Below are 16,882 nucleotides of genomic sequence, written 5' to 3'. Positions count from 1 at the left end.
TGGACCAGCACTGCAGGTGGAGTACTGAATCTTACTGCTGGGATATGTGTTGCTATGAGTTGTAAATAACTCTTCTTTGCTTGTAGTAAAAATGTGTATCGCACATTTAGCTCACTAATTTGCTACTTGTTCAATGTTCAACTCTTTCTCACAGTAACAGTTCTCTGATTTTAGGATCATTGTCTGGGCTAACCTAGAAATCTTGCTTCTTTGAGCCCTATATCATAGCCTGCTGTCTTAGCTTTCTTATTTGTGCCTTAACACACAAGCTGTAATACCTGTAAGCTAGCCCAAGTCACGCATGTCCACTGAGATGTAGAACTCATGTTCTATGTTCCTAAAAGCCACTCTTTCTCCCTGATGCCCACTGTATTCATATGTTAACACTGCATTTCACTGGGCACCCACGGATTGGCTTGGCCATTGGAGGATAATGTTGCAGGAGATTTACATATCAAAAAGGGGAAAAATTAGCACAAGTTGCTCTTGAATTGCAGTGCTCTCTGTAGCTCTCTGCATTAACATTCTTCACACAGTGGGGCACTTAATGGGTTTGCAGATGGCCTGATTTGATTATTTTGAAGTATGAACCATCCCTTTCTTAAGGTGGTGTGTGATAGGGCTGGATATGATGACAGTTTACTGCTGGCATGAGAAAGACAGGGGAAGTATTAGGGGAAAGCAGAGAAAGGAAGATGAGTCTGGGGCATGGAGTAGGAAAGGGCAGCAATGATTGTATGGTGAGCATGTCTCATTTCTGTGGCGTATTTAAGCCACTGATAGTGTTGAACAGGGAACGTCTAATTATGAAAGTGTTTTTATCTTAAAATATCATTGAACATAGAGGGAACTATGTCTGAACTTGGGATGGATTCTGAAATGTAGTTGTGCTCTCGTTAAAGTATGAGTCAGGTATCCTCCTTGTTTACTCTGGCAAGCTGTCCTAAAATTACAGTGTGTTCTGTTGAGTAATTCCATGAGCTTGTATTTGGATGTTGTGTGGGCAACTGGTGGGACAGCATTATTGATGCTCAGTTCAAATACCTGCTTGCTTAATTGTTCTGCATATCTGTTCTTATGTAGAAAACATTAATGACTGGGGTAATACTAAGTGCCAGCTTGGAAACAGATTTTTTTGATTTTGCATTTTAGTCAACGATTGTTTTTCTACTCAAAACAAACAAAATCCTTGTCCTACATTAGTTGAAATTACTTCAAAAATAGAACTGAAAGGTATCTTGGGAAATCATTCAGTCCCTCACTGGTGCTCATATAGGTTTATCTATACTGAAGTCATTACTGACAGCTTTTTGAATAACAAGGTAGACAGACTTGTGATGACAAAGATGCTACAACCTCTTGTGGCAGTCTGTTTTGGTGGTTAACTTTCCAAACGTGTAACGTTTTTTAATATGTACTCTGAGTTGCCCTTGCTATAGTTTACAATCCTGTTAATTGCAACTTTTACAGTAAACTGTTTTTCGTGTAGAGTTAATTCATTATTTCAACTACCTTTTCAGTGGGTTGACTAGATGATTTTTACAATTTTGTCCTATAACCTTACAGTTAAAGCATTATTATGATAGCAAGGTTAAATTATTTCATTTTTTCTAATATTTTAGATTTAGTAAAAAACTTCAAAAATGTTAAAATTATTTTTCTAACTTGGCAAACAGGTTGAATCATTTATTTTGGACCAAGAGGATCTTGATAACCCAGTACTTAAAACCACGTCGGAGTTATTCTTATCGAGTGCTGCAGAAGGTGCGGACTTGAGAACTGTGGATCCAGAAACACAAGCAAGACTAGAAGCCTTACTGGAGGCAGCAGGTACTTTCTTTGTATAGTGCTGTGTGGTTTTTTTTTTTTTATAATTGAACATAACTTGCACACACATCTGGCAACGTATAAATTTTGACCCTAGTGAAGTATTCACAAGTCTGAAAGTTTACCATGATGATGGTACAAGGAAACATGGAACATGGAAAACAAGTTCATAATTCTTACAGGTGTTAAGGGTCACTTGGTCCATTCTTTCTGTACATACAGAGTTACAAAAGTCAATTTGAAGTAAATGGTCTTTCTTTGACCAGATGAGATTTCACGTGTTGTCCCTCCGGTAACTAAAGGGGAGAGAATGGAAGGAAGTAGACTTGCTAAAATGACATTCTTTTCTGCTGCTTGGGTCAATATATAATTATGAATTCATTACTCCAGAAATTTACAGGTGAAATACTTATTTGTCTGTTTTGACTTTCAGAAAAATATTTTTCTATTCTGTAATTCTGAGATCTGACAGTTGGAAAATACACATTTAATGTTCATGTTTTGGAACCAGACTGGATGAAAATAGTGCCACTGCATTTGTTACTTCTATAGTGAAAGCTTGACTATAGAGTCTTCCTAAGGTTTGTGAGTCAGGTGTTGTAATGGGTTTTATTTGTCAGTTTCAAAATTCCAAGGACAAAGATGTAAAAACCCTTCTTTAAAACAAATCCTATTGGGTTACTATGGATGCATACTCAAACTAGTAATATTGTGCTGAAACTGGAGTTTTCAGACTTTAGCTTTGAACACGCTTGAGAGCTAGATAAAATAGCATTTATTTGTAGGTGGTTAGATGCGAAGCTGTGTACAGTCTTAAAGGAGATGTTCATTCTGAGGAAGCAAAGGGGCAAGGGCTCCCTTTGCATTTTGATTTTGAAATCAACATAGCATAGCTTTTGTCAGGAGAATGTTGCAGCAGCCTGATTAAAGGTGATCCCCTAGAATTATTCTGAACCTGATATAACTCTTGAGGACCAAACTCTGCTATGCAGGGAAGATAAACTGTTTCTGGGACACTCCAGACACTAAGAGAATTTGCATAATCTGATCTCTTTTTAAGCACTTTTTAAAATGAAAATCAGTCGCAGTTTGTTTCATGTACCTGATGACTGACTAAACCTATTGCTGGCTTTACGAATTGTCAGTTGAGATGTCTGATGGCTAGTGTTTAGAGGGCAGGCAGTCTCACAGTGCTTACAAAATGATTTCATGGTGTTTAACAAATCTAGGACGTACCATTGCTTGTGGTAATGCATGTGAGAATGCTTTCTTTAGATTTCTAAGCAGTAGTCGTCCACTTGTCCCCAGGATTAGATGGTTTCTTTTTAATCTGAGGTTTCCATGCTTTGATTCCCTGAGTGCTTGGAGAAGGGATGTAGAAAATGGGCAGAGCGAAAGGAATCTGGAAAGAAGAGCAAATAAAAAAAAAAAAAAAAAAAGACTGCTTTTGTTTGGGGTCTCCATCTCCCTCTCCAAAAAGACTGGACAAAATAAATGCCTCTTGGTGAACGTGTGAGATCAAAAGACTGAAAACACTTGAGAAAGTCCTCTAGATAAGCAGTACTTGTCTTTCCCACTACAAATTTGAACACTAAAAATATCATTAGACTAACCTAAAGGAGGCACAGAGAATCTGGTAGTTTATTAATAAAAGCCATAATTTGAAAGTGATTGAAAAAGCAACTAGTGTTTCTGGGAGATGTTCTAAAATCTTCACTGGATTTCTCTGGCTGGTTTGGCTGAAAATCCCCTTTCTAACCGTGAGCTTCTAGATTTCCATCATGGCAACAAACAAAGCAGCCTAGTGTTGGGACTCTGTATGTTTTCCAGTTTGGCAAAAGCAAGTGATTTCTCCTGTTAATGCCAGAGACTAAAATGTAAATAAAATATGGTTAGCTTGCAAATTTAGGTGGCAGAACTATTCCTCAAACTTTTCACTGGGTGGAGAACTGGCTGGAGGGCTGGGCCCAAAGAGTCCAATCCAGTTGCGGGCTGGTCACAACTTTTGTTCCCCATGGCTCAGTGTTGGGGCCAGTTCTGTTTAATCTCTTTATCAGGGATCTGGATGAGGGGATCGAGTGCACCCTTAGTAAGTTTACAGATGACACCAAGTTGGGTGGGAGTGTTGATGTGCTGGAGGATTGGAGGACTCTACAGAGGGAACTGGACCGGCTGGATTGTTGGGCTGAGGCCAGTTGTCTGAGGTTCAACAAGGACAAGTGCCGGGTCCTGCACTTGGGTCACAACAACCCCATGAACGCTACAGGGTCGGGGAAGAGCGGCTGGAAAGTGCCCGACGGAAAAGGACCTGGAGGTGTTGATGGACAGTGGCTGAACATGAGCCAGCATGTGCCCAGGTGGCCAAAAAGGCCAACAGCATCCTGGCTTGTATCAGAAATGTGGCCAAGAGGACCGGAGCAGTGATTGTCCTCCTGTCCTGGGCACTGGTGAGGCCAAAACTCCAATACTGTGTTCGGTTTTGTGGCCCTCACGCCAAGAAAGCCCTTGAGGTGCTGGAGCGAGTTGAGAGAAGGGAATGGAGCTGGTGAGGGGCTGGAGCACAGGTGTGATGGGAGCGGCTGAGGGAGCTGGGGGTTCAGCTGGAGAACAGGAGCTGAGGGGAGACCTTCTGATCTCTGAACTGCCTGAAAGGAGCTTGGAGCCAGGGGGGGTCGGGCTCTGCTCCCCAGGAACAAGCGCCAGGACCAGAGGAAACAGCCTCAAGTTGCATGAGGGAAGGTTCAGATTGGATATTAGGAAAAGTTTCTTCCTGGAAAGGGTTGCGAAGCATTGGAACAGGCTGCCCAGGGCAGTGGTGGAGTCACCATCCCTGGAGGTGTTGAAAAGACATACAGATGAGGTTCTTAGGGACATGGTTTAGTGCTAGAGTTAGGTTGTGGTTGGACTCAATCATCTTAAGGGTCTCTTCCAACCAAAAGGATTCTGTGATTCTAAGTAGTTTAGCCATGGCCTTGTCTTACGTGGCTTCCAGGGTAGCCTGGCCTTTGCTGTGGTGATCCCTTCTCCTGTGGGAGGCTTGATCCTAACTTACAACCTAGTGGAAAATCAATCTTGCATTTAATGTGTCAGATTTCTTACGGTTTCTCACGTGCAAGATTTGTGGCTGTGTCACTAGGATCTTAATGAGTATGACTTGCAAAACTAGTTTTGCTCATTCTTTATGAATCTTTTAAAGCTCAGATCTCATATGGACATACTGTTTATTAATTCTGGAAGGTAAGTTCTAGCAGCTGCAGCCAGATGTGTTCTTCAAATTACTTACGCAGAAGTAGTTTTCAACCATTGCACTCTTCAAAATTTGTGAGAGATTTGTTTTTTAAGTAGCTGTCTTGATTGGAGAGCCAGTTAGGCCTGCATATGCAAGTGTAGAGGCCAGAGGTTATTTGAACTGTTTAAAATGTCTCTATACTTTATATTGACCCATTTTAAGACTGCTGGATATTTTTTCACAGTTCAGCTTGTTTATTCTGTTTTGAAGAAGGCTTAAAATCTTTTGTGGTTTTGTATACTGAGGGTGACAGCCTTAAGCAGAATTTCTAGCAAGAGGGTTGTGCCTCACTCCCCTGTAACGAAGCAGCAAGTGTACACATTATGTACGTATACATGTGTACACAAACAACAGTTCGATTCCTTTTGTTTACTACGTTCTCTGAAAACCTTGCTGATTTGCTTTAGTCTGGACAACCATACTTCCTTCTGTACTCTGTTTAAGCAAAGCACAGCACAGCCCCTTTGTTAATGAAAAACTATCTTTAAACAATTGTCAGTGATTGTATTTCACAAAAACCCTAGTTTTACATTCTGAAGACAGAGAGACTTCACTATTCTATGACCATCATAAATGTGAGTTGTTTTCATCTTCAGAAACTGAAGATAAATTAAAACAATTGAATCCTGTTCTTTGGAAGTTAACCTAAAAAACCCAAGTCTTTTGTATACCTTCCCTCAGTTTGATTCTTAGTAGCAAAGGAGAGATATGTAGGTAAAATAACCTTTGGAAAGAGAACCATACTGTTTGGAGATATTTCTGTTTTTCAGAGTGTAATTAAACAGATTCTCAGTATTCTGACAGTGGATTCATGTTCTGCACTGGAAACATTCAGCTCCACTGTTAATTAGGATGCTCTTGATTTCTTAAAATAATATTCCAGTTCTGAAAAATCGTGGGGTTTTTTGTGGACCTTCAGTAAGGTTGCCTATTAAATTTCCTTTTTAGGGGCAGTAGTTGGGCAGTGGAGGATGAGAGCTCTTTGCTGTGTGAGTGAATGGCTCTAGTGTTCAGAGCTCTTGTTCTTCTCGGCAGGTTCCTCTGTGGGTCCCTCAGCACATGTTCTTAAAAGGGCAAACTTGCCTCCAAAGAATTGGGGAAAGTTTGACAGGTTAAAGCTGTTTCGTTTTCTGGTCCCACCTTTTGTAGGCATCAGGAAGGGAAAATGTAGTGCGGTCCTCTTTCTGGAGTACAGATTGTTTCTTCAAGAGGATAGAAAAAAGTGTTGGTTGAAGCAAGCAGTCAAAAATTCCAGACGCCCATTTGGTGTATTCTGCACCCAAAAGATGGAATTCCACAGAAAGGTGTAAAATGTCAAAGTATCAATCCCTGCAGTTAAAATATCCTGTTTATAGTATTTCAGCGTGGTTTTGGTGAGTTTTCTAGGAAGTGACATAGAACATTACTGGGGTTTTTTTTGACTTGAGGATACCTGTATCCTTACCAGCAGATCTTTTGAGCAAGTTCCTTCTCAATCTGCACTTCATCAATACAGCATCAAAAAATAGATGCGGAAGAAAGTGGTAAAGAAACTTTGTCTAGCGTTGGAGGACTTGGTCTTCCTGTTGAGTATCTCCACAGCGAGGAGTTTTGTTAGGAATGAGTTCTTCAGAAGTCCCACTACTGTTTATAAGAGGTTTGTGAGGAAAATCAGGGTATTTTGGAGAGGAACCGTGTTCAGCAAAAGCTTTGCTCAGTGAAACAGATGCGAGTAGTCTGTCCTCACGTTCAAACAGGGAGCAGAGCTATATGCATCCTTTTTTTTTTCCTGTTGAAATACAGGATTAAAGGTGACTAGAGACCCTCTCATAGATGGTTTGGTGTATTTGAGACTTGGGGGGATTAAATGCAGTGTAAGTTGTGAGAAAGAAATCTAGTTTTAAGAAGTGTCTGTTAATCCCGAGTGAATTTCAGCAGTTGTTTCAGGCATGAGGACCTGATACTGCTCTCTGGAAAGCTGGTAGGATGAAGTGGGGAGGGAATGGGTTGTGTATTCTGGGGCTGTGGAAGGCAAAAAGTGGACGTAATCACCTACTTAGTGGAAATACGGAACACAGGTCAAAATACAAATGGGCCCAGATAAAATCTGCCTGCTTTAGGATAAGCTGAGAGGATAGAGTGAGATTCAGCAACTTTCGATGATGTGACCAAACCCATTCATTATTCCCTAACAGCAAGGTTGTTGTGTGGGTTTCTTTGTGTGTGGTTTTTGTTGTCTTTGGTTGGGTTTTGTTTGTCTGTTTTTAGTTAAGATAAAGCAAATTATGTTTGTTTCCTCCAACATTAGGCAGCTTGCATGTGCCAAGATAGACCTGTGATCCAGCACTCCCGAGGAGTGAGCTGTGCTCTAAAAGAACAGTTCAAAAAATGCACAGCTTGCTTTATCCTACATCGGAGAGACGCCCTGGATGGTGTCGGAGATCGGGCTAGATAAATTCTTGGATCATGTCGTCTATAATTGATAAGATTCATGTGTGAACCTGGTGTTTCTTTTCTTAGGGCTGATGGGTAACTAACTTGTGGTTTAAATGGAGGTAGGCATCTAATCCATTAGAAACTTAACCTCTGAAGGGTTATCCAAGCTCTACTTCAAACTGGAGAAGTTGAGGGCTGTGAAAAACCGACGGTTCGTGTTTGTCAATTTAATGGCTGCATCTCTGTGCTCGTGGAATGTAACGTACGTTTCCAGATCTATATGCATGTTCTTGAATAAAAAAGAAAAATGAGATCTTTATGAGGGGGAGTCTGAGAAAGGATTGCTGGAATTTGAGCCAAGATGGAACTTTATTGTAAAAATGTAGCAATATCAAATTTGAAGTGTGTTTAGCTGCCATCAACATGGCAAAAGCCTTACCTTAGTCCAACTGTTTTGACTGTTGGTTTTGTTTTTTTTTTTAATACCAAGAAAGCCTTTTCACTCTTAATTTGATCTGATCTGAAATACTTGGTGTTATATGGATGCAGTATACAGATCAAATAAGAGAAACAGTTTTCATTCAGAAGTTCAAATAGGCTTCTTTTTGGGTGTTTCTTTAGAGATCAAAGCTGTACTACTACTAAAATTGCCACTGTGTTGTTAACTGGAAAACTTTTGCCTTGTGAGATACTGGCACATTACAGTGACTTGCTCATTTTCTTTCTTCACTGTCCAAAGATTCAGAGTGGGAAGAAATATATGGTATGTGAAACATACACGTGTTGTGCTTTTGAGTAAGTTGGATAAACTGTATGAATTTTGTGCATGTAATTGAGTTATTAATATTATATTTCTCTGAGGTTTTGCATGACTTAAATATTTTTCTAATCTAGTAGGCTTTTAGATGAGAACAAATCTAGTCTAATCCTGCTCTTATTCAAATTAACTTCCATACTTTGAAAGTGCATTAAATGTACCAGCTTCATATTTTTTGGCTTTCTTTCAGTTGGATTTTGCTGTGAAGAACAGTTCCATTGTCATAACACTTAAATTGATGCTTTTAGGTATCAGACAGCTAAGTTATCTTACCAGATTTGAACTTTTGTGCTTTTGGAATACTTTGGCAAAGGTGATTCTGAGATTTTAACTTTTCCTCTGCAGGGATGGGGAGAGGAAAGAGACGAAAAAAAGTTTTGTTACAAGTTTTAATTTGTGAGGTATTAAAATTGGCCAGGGTACTCCTCAATCTCTTAAGTTGTCTGCATATTTATATATATCTATATATCTGTCTATGTATAGAACTCAGAGGTCATTGTTAATCAGCCAGTGCTTTATGACCATACCGTAAACAACTTGTGCAATTCTCCTGTTAACACAATTTTTTTTCAAAGTCCTGCATATTTATTTTTTCAAATTTACTTGTCCTTTCTATTTTACTTCTGCCATCTTTTATTTTTCATGCGGGTTGAATTCTTCTGCAAGATAAAATCCCTGTTGCTCTCCTGTTCCAATCTGAGGGTATTCCTGGTTAAAATCTTTCTTCCATTCGGTGTTGTTCTCAGGACTTCTTGTTATGTTAGTGCTTGGAGTAGGCTCAGCCAAAGAAGGAAAGCAGGGAGAGTTTCAACAGGAGAAAAGCAGTGGTGCTTTATTGCCAGTCTGACATAATGCCTGAATTGAGATGGAATTTCACCTGTACCAAGAGGAGAGCCTACTCTTGTGGTTTTGGTTTGTTTTTTGGTTTTGGGGGTTTTTTTACCACATGCTTCCTTCATCCATCAAAGGCTTTGCAGTGGGTGCAGAAGCTTGTGCTGGGCTTTGTGCTGTCCTGGGGGCTGGGAGCCAGGCTGGGGACAAGGGCTCTTGTTTGGTGACAGTACCTTGAAGGAAGTTTCTCTTTTGGTTTTGAGATTTGTGCTAGAGTTGGTAAATAAAGATCTTGCATGGTAATACTGCAGGTAAGCTGGTTATGTGGGTCTGTGATGTTAATCAGTTACAGAAAAAATAATAGAACACTAGCTCAAACCACAGGTTACCCAAAACTAGTATCTGGTAAATATTGCTGCTGACCCCAATGTCTTACCATGGAATGTATCTTATTTGAGTGTGGTACAGTATTTTTTCTGTTCTTTTGTTTCATTCTTGTGCATGCTTTCTCTGTCTAAACAGATGGCTACTGGTATGATTCTTTCTTTGTGATGCTTGTGTAAGAGGAGAGCGTAGATGTTAACCTTGTGAAATTCCTGTGTAACCTCATCTGAGTGTTCCTGCTCCGGCGGGGGGATTGGACTGGCTGAGCTTTTGAGGTCCCTTCCAAGCCCTGACGTTCTGGGATTCTGTGAAATGAAACAGTTACTATACTTGGAAGTTTGAGTTGGTCCAAAGGTAACTGTTCTTCCCTAAGCGCATCAGCAGAGTGGAGGAGTAAGGAGGTAGGATAGCCTGTGTCTCTTGCTTGTGTCTCCTGCAAGAACACTCTATTAATAGTTCATTAAAAAAACTCAGTTACACAGGCTTGAGTTTCAAGCTTGCATTTTTTTATGGTTTTCCGCATTTGTCAGTCATGTAGTTTCCTTAGCATATGATAAAACCAGACTTTAGAAGTGTTCAGAGCAGAGTTTGAGTATCAGCTGAATACTTCATAGTGTGCAGAAGACCTGACCTGAATCTCCTCGCTTAGAATTCAATTTTTGGATGTTCTGTAACTTAATGGCAAAGTGTGGTGGCGGTACCCAGTGCCAGCCACTTAGCTCCATACTGGACAGGCTGGTAGGTCAGGTTGGTAATCTGAACGTGTGCACCCCTTTCGGGGCCTGACTGGAGGTATTAACTGGGAGAGTTAACATAATTATACTGGAAGCAGGGCTCTTGCTACCTGTTTATGTAAGAGTTGTTTAAAGTGTCTGGTTTGCATGATGTGCTGAGCGTCACTGGACACGTGAGATGAATTAACTGAGCTCTTGTTGGCAGACCTACAACACATTGTTCTTGTATCAGTTTGGTGATGCTATTAGGGTTTGTTTGGTCTTGAGTGTCAGAAACAACAGATTATATTGTCATTAATACTTTATATGGTGTAACAGGTAAATCTGTTGCTTTTTTCAGTTAATAACTCACCTTTGATAAAATATTAGTATTATATACGTAGGAAGTAATTACAAGAAACAAGTTTCTAGGAAAATAAATGATAATATAGTATATGCATAGTGTAAATGATCAAATTCTGCCTATTTCTAGAAATTCAAGCTAGTTTTCGTGACATTAAAGAAAAATAAAATTATGTAAAATATACTGCCACTCATTTTTGATTCTACTTATGGAAGCAAGTAGCTTTTTTTTTTTTTTTTGCAATGGGGCACCTTCATTGCCTGTTATAATTTATTTTCTGCCTTTTTAAATACGTTATTTTGAAAGCTAAGAAATTTGAAAGAACTTAAGTTTGAAAGAACTTAAATATCTTAATGTACTACAGCTTGTTTTAAATTTGCACAAAATGGAGTTCATATTCTTTGTGAATTTGATGTATTAAAATACTTGAGGATTCAACATATACTAGGAAACTTTTTTTAAAAAAATAAATGATTGTATTACATAAATTTATCCTCATATCCATCAAGAAAATACTTGCTGTGGGAACAAAAGGCACAGTGCAGTTCTGTAATTAATTTTCCCCTGTGTAACAAAGCATTATCTCTAAACCAGCGATTACTAACTTGTCACTTAGCCGTCACCTTTTCAAATTCTGTACAGCTTCTTAAAACCTTTTCAAAACTAGGCCTGAAAGCTAGGTAGATGTAGTTTTCTTTCCTCTCCCTTCTCCCCGGGCAGATCCAGCTGTGCTGGTGCCGGTCCGGATGGGTGGCTTTAAGAACTGGTTGGACAGTGTCTGCAGTGCTGGGAGCTCCGTGCACACTGAGCCACTGCAGCCCTGGGCGTCAGGGGCCTGAGAACAGGATCAGTCCTCAGTGTTCCGTGCTGAAATGCAAAACTCGGGGACCAAGGGGGCACTGAGCTGCTTTGGAAGGGCTTCACCAAGGAAGAGAGTTGTCACAGTAAAGCAGTTGGTGTTTTTTCAAGTGGAGTTGCTTTGGCTGCTTGTTTTATGCATCAGTCCAGTGTTCTCTTTTTCGTTGCAGACTGTTTAGGGCTACGGGGTTGGTGAAGGGATTGGGTTGAAGCTGTATGAGGAATGAAGTGCCTGGGTTTGTTCAGCCTGGAGCAGAGGAGACTGAGGGCAGAGCTCATGGGGCTGCAGCTTCAGCAGGGGAGCAGGAGGGGCAGGGCTGAGCTCTTCTCTCTGTGACTGACAGACCCCAGGGAATGGCAGGAAGATGTGCCAGGGAGGGTCAGCTGGACATGAGGAAAAGGTTCTTCAGCCAGAGGGTGCTGGACACTGGAACAGGCTCCCCAGGGAGGTGTCACGGCCCCAAGCCTGACAGTGTTCAAGAAGAGACTGGACAACATCCTCAGACACACAGTGTGAACTGTGGGGTTGTCCTGTGCAGGGACAGGAGTTGGACTCGATGATCCTTGTGGGTCCCTTCCAGATCAGGACGTTCTATGATTCTGTTACCTTCCTCAGTTCTCTTTTTGTTTAGGTTAAATAGCATCAAATCTTTCTCTGCTCTTAACTCATGTTTAGACTTCAATCTGCTCTTGTTCTCCTCTGGAGTCTGTGTGTGATCTCTGTACTTCGTAGCTTTACCCCAGATTAAGCGTATTACTCAAGTTGAGCTCTATTGATGCATGGAGAGTAGGAGTGTTATTTCATCTGTCCTGCAAGCTGTGCTTTTGTTTATACATCTCAGTTTGTTGTCTGCCTTTTGCAGGAGAAATGTTGGTTTTCAAGTTGAATTTGACTTTAAATCTACCAATACCTTTCTGAAGAACTGTTACCTGAACAAATTATTCTGTATTTGTGCAGCTGATTATTCCTGTGTACATATATATATACACACATATTTCTCTTTATATATATCTATATTTATTGACACTCCTGTTTGGATATGTCCTTTAAAAAAACTTCTTGAAATCTTTATAAAGGCTAGAATTCTGTCTTTGCTTTCAAAGAATTATGTGGCTTTTGAGTAACAGAGGAAGGCTACAGTGGGCAAGAATATTCTAAGCAACCTGGCCAATAACCAACCAAAGTTCACTTTGCCTTGTATTGCCAAAACCAAGCAAGCAGCATGTTTGGAAGTCTCCACAGGGAAAGGAGCATGTAGGAAGATCTAATAATGTAAAGAGGAGCAGCTTTCACTGCAGCTGTGCTTTTTGGTGGTTAGCCTTCTCTTATCATGAGCACACCCAGTGGCTGATCTTCCGAGACTGTAGAGACAGAATAAGAGGTAGAATAACTTTATGCAGGTAAAAGCAAAGACGTTTTTTAGTAAAATCTTAACTGGACTCGCTTTTCCATAGTCGTTATTTGAAGCGACTCTATCCAGAAGCTGTCCATTGGATTAGTACTTGTTATGATTTCTCTCTGCATTGTGCACTGAAGCAGCTCAGTACAGCTTGTGTGTTGGATTTGGTGACCTCCGAGGGGCTAAAACTCCATCTGAAAAAGCGGAGCCTCGGAGACATGGACCGAGGTGAAAGTGCAGCTCTTGTCACACGTGCATTCTCTTCACTTTTTGTTTTTGAACTTTAGGAGGATGCCCCAAAGAATAAAAAGACGCGATGGTAAGAGTCCCCTGGACTGTTCTTGTAGAGGGGTATTTTTTTCTAATGTGTAACAGTAGGTGGGTGTGCTCTTTACTCAAGTTGTGTTGCGGTAAAATAAAGTCATCTTCCTTCCAAAGACTGTAGCATCCTGATTTTCACTTGTTTTGTACTCTGTAATCTACTCTGGCATTCCCAGAGATCTTATTTTCAGGATACACAGTGTGTATGTAATGACAGTACGCTGAAATGCTGTGGATCTTAGGTAGAGGAGAGATTTTATGACTAGTTTCTCAAATGTTCAGTTGGAAACATGGATTTACACTATTCCATGCTGTATACCATTACAGTAGTGTTTTCTATTTTGAAGAAGCGGCGCACTTGGTCAGCCTCTGAAAATACTTCAGTATTTTGACTTGCTTTGCCATACATAATTGGCATAAACTTGGGTCTAAAAGTCCATGGGCTTCTGGGTTAAGTTGGTGACGTTACTGGCCCTCGAACTTTACTCTTAGTTCTTTGCTTGAAAATGCAGAAGTATTTTCAAAAACTTTTCCCAGAGTTACGGTACTGAGCCAGAGCAATTTTCTGATTCAGGAAGGCAATTGCAGCCCATTTGGACTCAATTTCCCACTTAATGCTAGAAATTTGGAGAAAAGAGTTCGAGCGGGATGTTTGCCTGTAAACAGCGCTCAAAGGTTATTTCAGTTCTCTTCCTGCATCTCTGTTGTGCATGGGGTTCATATCCTGGTGTTAGTCTCCATAGGGGTATGATACTTTTCCTCCATGATTCTTAGGTTACTCAAAAAGCAGATAGTAATTCTGCTCTTTTCTCCTTCTACCACAAAATAGGAGAAAGCATCTGTAAAGTAACTTATCTTCAAAGGTCGGAACCCCTACAGTAGATAAGACTTTAAATATTTTGCTCAGAATGCTAAAAGTCAAGACTAGGAATTTTGTGTGTTTTCTTCAGCATGAATAGTGTTTTTTCCTGCTCTTGCTGTTTCTTGGGGTGTGTGAGGTTTCTCTTTGCTCCTTACCCTCCCGCAATAGACGGCACCATTTCCATGTTTCCATGTTCCTCATTTCCATGTTTCAGTAGCAGGCTTAGCTCTTTGAGGTGTATCTGTCAGATTCCTAGAGGCAAGCAATTGTCAGACTTGAAATGAGGAAATATTAGTTTTTATCTGTAAGGCATGAAAGGAAGAACCAGGAATTAAAGAGTAATTGCATACTGTTAGCCTCAGTATTTTTCTGTAAAATAAGGAAATAAACATTGTAAATTTTTTCCATATTTGATGTCATGAAGTAATTTGTTTTGAAGCTTTCCTTACAAAGCTCACAATTTCTGCTTCTGGTTCATTTACAAAGTGGCAGCCTTTACAGTTGTGTGGGTAAATATTGTAAGCACTACAATCTCAATTTAAATACAATGAATTCCGCAGGAGTGACTTAGGGTTTTAATACTACTTTGTATAAGCAACCAGAAGCAATCCGCTTCTTTTTTTCTCGGTCTCTAGCCAGGATGCTTCCTTGAAATACAGGAGTGTCAGAGCTGATGTCCAGAACTCTGAATTTGGAGCCTGGCTCCTTTGATTCTCGCTGGGGCACTCAGTGGATGACACCAGTTCTTGCATGTTGCTTTAGCACTGTCCGCTGTCGTTCCAATCTGGTTGATGTGCTGGTATGTGCGTGTGCTCTCACGCCTCGTTTGCCAAGCAGGTGACTGCTTGTCTCTAGGGGAGATGTGCTGAGTCTGCTGGTTGAGCCTGTGTCGCTTTAAAAGCTAAACAAAGCCAGGCAAACAATTCAGCTTGTGGCTGAAGTTTTCCCTTAGCTAATCACAGTAACACTGGTGAGCCTGATACAGCCAGAAGAGCATTTGTTTTAAGTGCATAAATGTACTCGAATAGTTGCTGATGCTGTGGCCCTGGAAAAGATGTTGCAGGAGGAGGTGGTGAGGGAGGGAAGAGAAGGCTGGCAATGGTAAAGGCATCAGGCAACCAAGTACTTTACTGTGATTTTGCTGCCATGGAAAATCTTTCTGGCTGTGTATTGCTGGCTTTTATTTATGTTAAGGGTGAAAAAAACCCCTAAAGAAATCCCCGACTTGGTCATTCAAAAATAAAGTAATAAGATCCTATTTAACTGCAATATAAAGTACCTCCCATTTAATCCTAGAGAAGCATCAAAACAAATTCATGTCCAGAGCAAGACTGATGCATCCCTATGAGGAAGAATTCAAGTAAAGGGGGTAAGAGGCCAGCATGGATGAGTAAGGAACTCCAGTCAAAACTCAGGTCGACGAAGGATGTTTATGTAATGTGCATTAAGAAAAAGAGACAGACCACCTGGGAGGAATATAAGGAGGCTGTTAGAGTATGCAGGGACGCGGTGAGGAAGGCCAAGCTCCACCTGGAAGTAAATCTGGCCAGGGTATCAAGGACAAGAACGACCTCAAGTACATCAGCAGCAAAAGGAAGGTTAGGGAAAATGTAGGTCTGCTGCTGGATGAGGAGCGTTTCCTGGTGACAGATGATACAAAGAAGGCAGAATTACTGAATGCCTTCTTTGCTTCCATCTTTACTGCTAAAACTGGTCCTCACATATCCCAGACCCTAGAGATAGAAGAGAAAGTTGGGCAAAAGGAAGACTTTCCTTTGGTTGAGGAAGATCAGATTAGAGATGATCTAGACAAACTGGACATGCACAAATCCGTGGGCCCCGATGGGGTGCACCCACGAGTGCTGAGAGAGTTGGCAGATGTTGTTGCTAAGCCACTCTCCATCATCTTTGAGAAAGATCTTGGAGAACAAGAGAGGTGCCTGAGGACTGGAAAAAGCCAACATCACTCCAGTCTTCCAAAAGGGCAAGAAGGACGACCCAGGAAACTACAGGCTAGTCAGCCTCACCTCCATCCCTGCAAAGATGATGGAGCAGCTCATTCTGAACATCATCATCTCCAAGCATGTGGAGGAAGAGAAGGTTATAAGGAGACGTCAGCATGGGTTCACCGAAGGGAAGTCATGTTTGACCAACCTGATAGCCTTCTGTGATGGTATGACTGGCTGGGTAGATGAGGGAAGAGCAGTGGATGTTGTCTGCCTTGACTTCAACAAGGCTTTTGACACCGTCCCTCACAACCTCCTCATAGGCAAGCTCAGGAGGTGCAGGCTAGATGAATGCAAGGTGAGATGGATCATGAACTGGCTGGATGGCAGAGCTCAGAGGGTTGTGATCAATGGTGCAGAGTCTGGTTGGAGGCCTGTAGTTAGTGGGGTTCCCCAGAGGTCAGTACTGGATCCAGTCCTGTTCAACCTGTTCATCAATGACCTGAATGAAGAGACTGAGTGCACCCTCAGCAAGTTTGCTGATGACACCAAACTGTGAGGAAGGGCTGACACACCAGAAGGCTGTGCTGCCATCCAGTGAGACCTGGACAGGCTGCAGGACTGGGCAGAGAAGAACCTGATGAAGTTTAACAAGGGCAAGTGTAGGGTCCTATACCTGGGACGAACAACCCCAGGCACCAGTACAGGTTGGGGGTGGACCTGCTGGAAAGCAGCTCTGCAGGGAAGGACCTCGGAGTTCTGGTCGATAACAGGTTGACCATGAGTCAACAATGTGCCCTTGTGGCCAAGAAGGCCAATGGCACCTGGGGTGCGAGGAAGCGTGTGAGCAGCAGG

General features: G+C 41.3%; 1 protein-coding gene across 16 annotated transcripts in view; it reads left to right on the top strand.

Annotated features, from left to right (window-relative positions):
* Positions 1 to 16,882, top strand: part of ANKHD1 (ankyrin repeat and KH domain containing 1) — a 117,772-nt gene that overhangs the window by 13,770 nt on the left and 87,120 nt on the right. For 9 of the 16 annotated variants that reach the window (XM_065643730.1, XM_065643733.1, XM_065643737.1 and 6 more), the window contains exons 2-3: positions 1,677 to 1,830; positions 8,271 to 8,294. In XM_065643730.1, the coding sequence (XP_065499802.1) occupies positions 1,677 to 1,830; positions 8,271 to 8,294 (178 nt within the window). The remainder of the gene's footprint in view (positions 1 to 1,676; positions 1,831 to 8,270; positions 8,295 to 16,882) is intronic. The other 7 variants (XM_065643739.1, XM_065643732.1, XM_065643738.1 and 4 more) reach the window with 1 other exon arrangement.

The sequence above is a fragment of the Caloenas nicobarica genome, chromosome 13, assembly GCF_036013445.1.
Source record: "Caloenas nicobarica isolate bCalNic1 chromosome 13, bCalNic1.hap1, whole genome shotgun sequence".
In the NCBI taxonomy this organism is placed as follows: Eukaryota; Metazoa; Chordata; class Aves; order Columbiformes; family Columbidae; genus Caloenas; species Caloenas nicobarica.
This window is presented reverse-complemented; position numbering and strand designations above follow the sequence as displayed.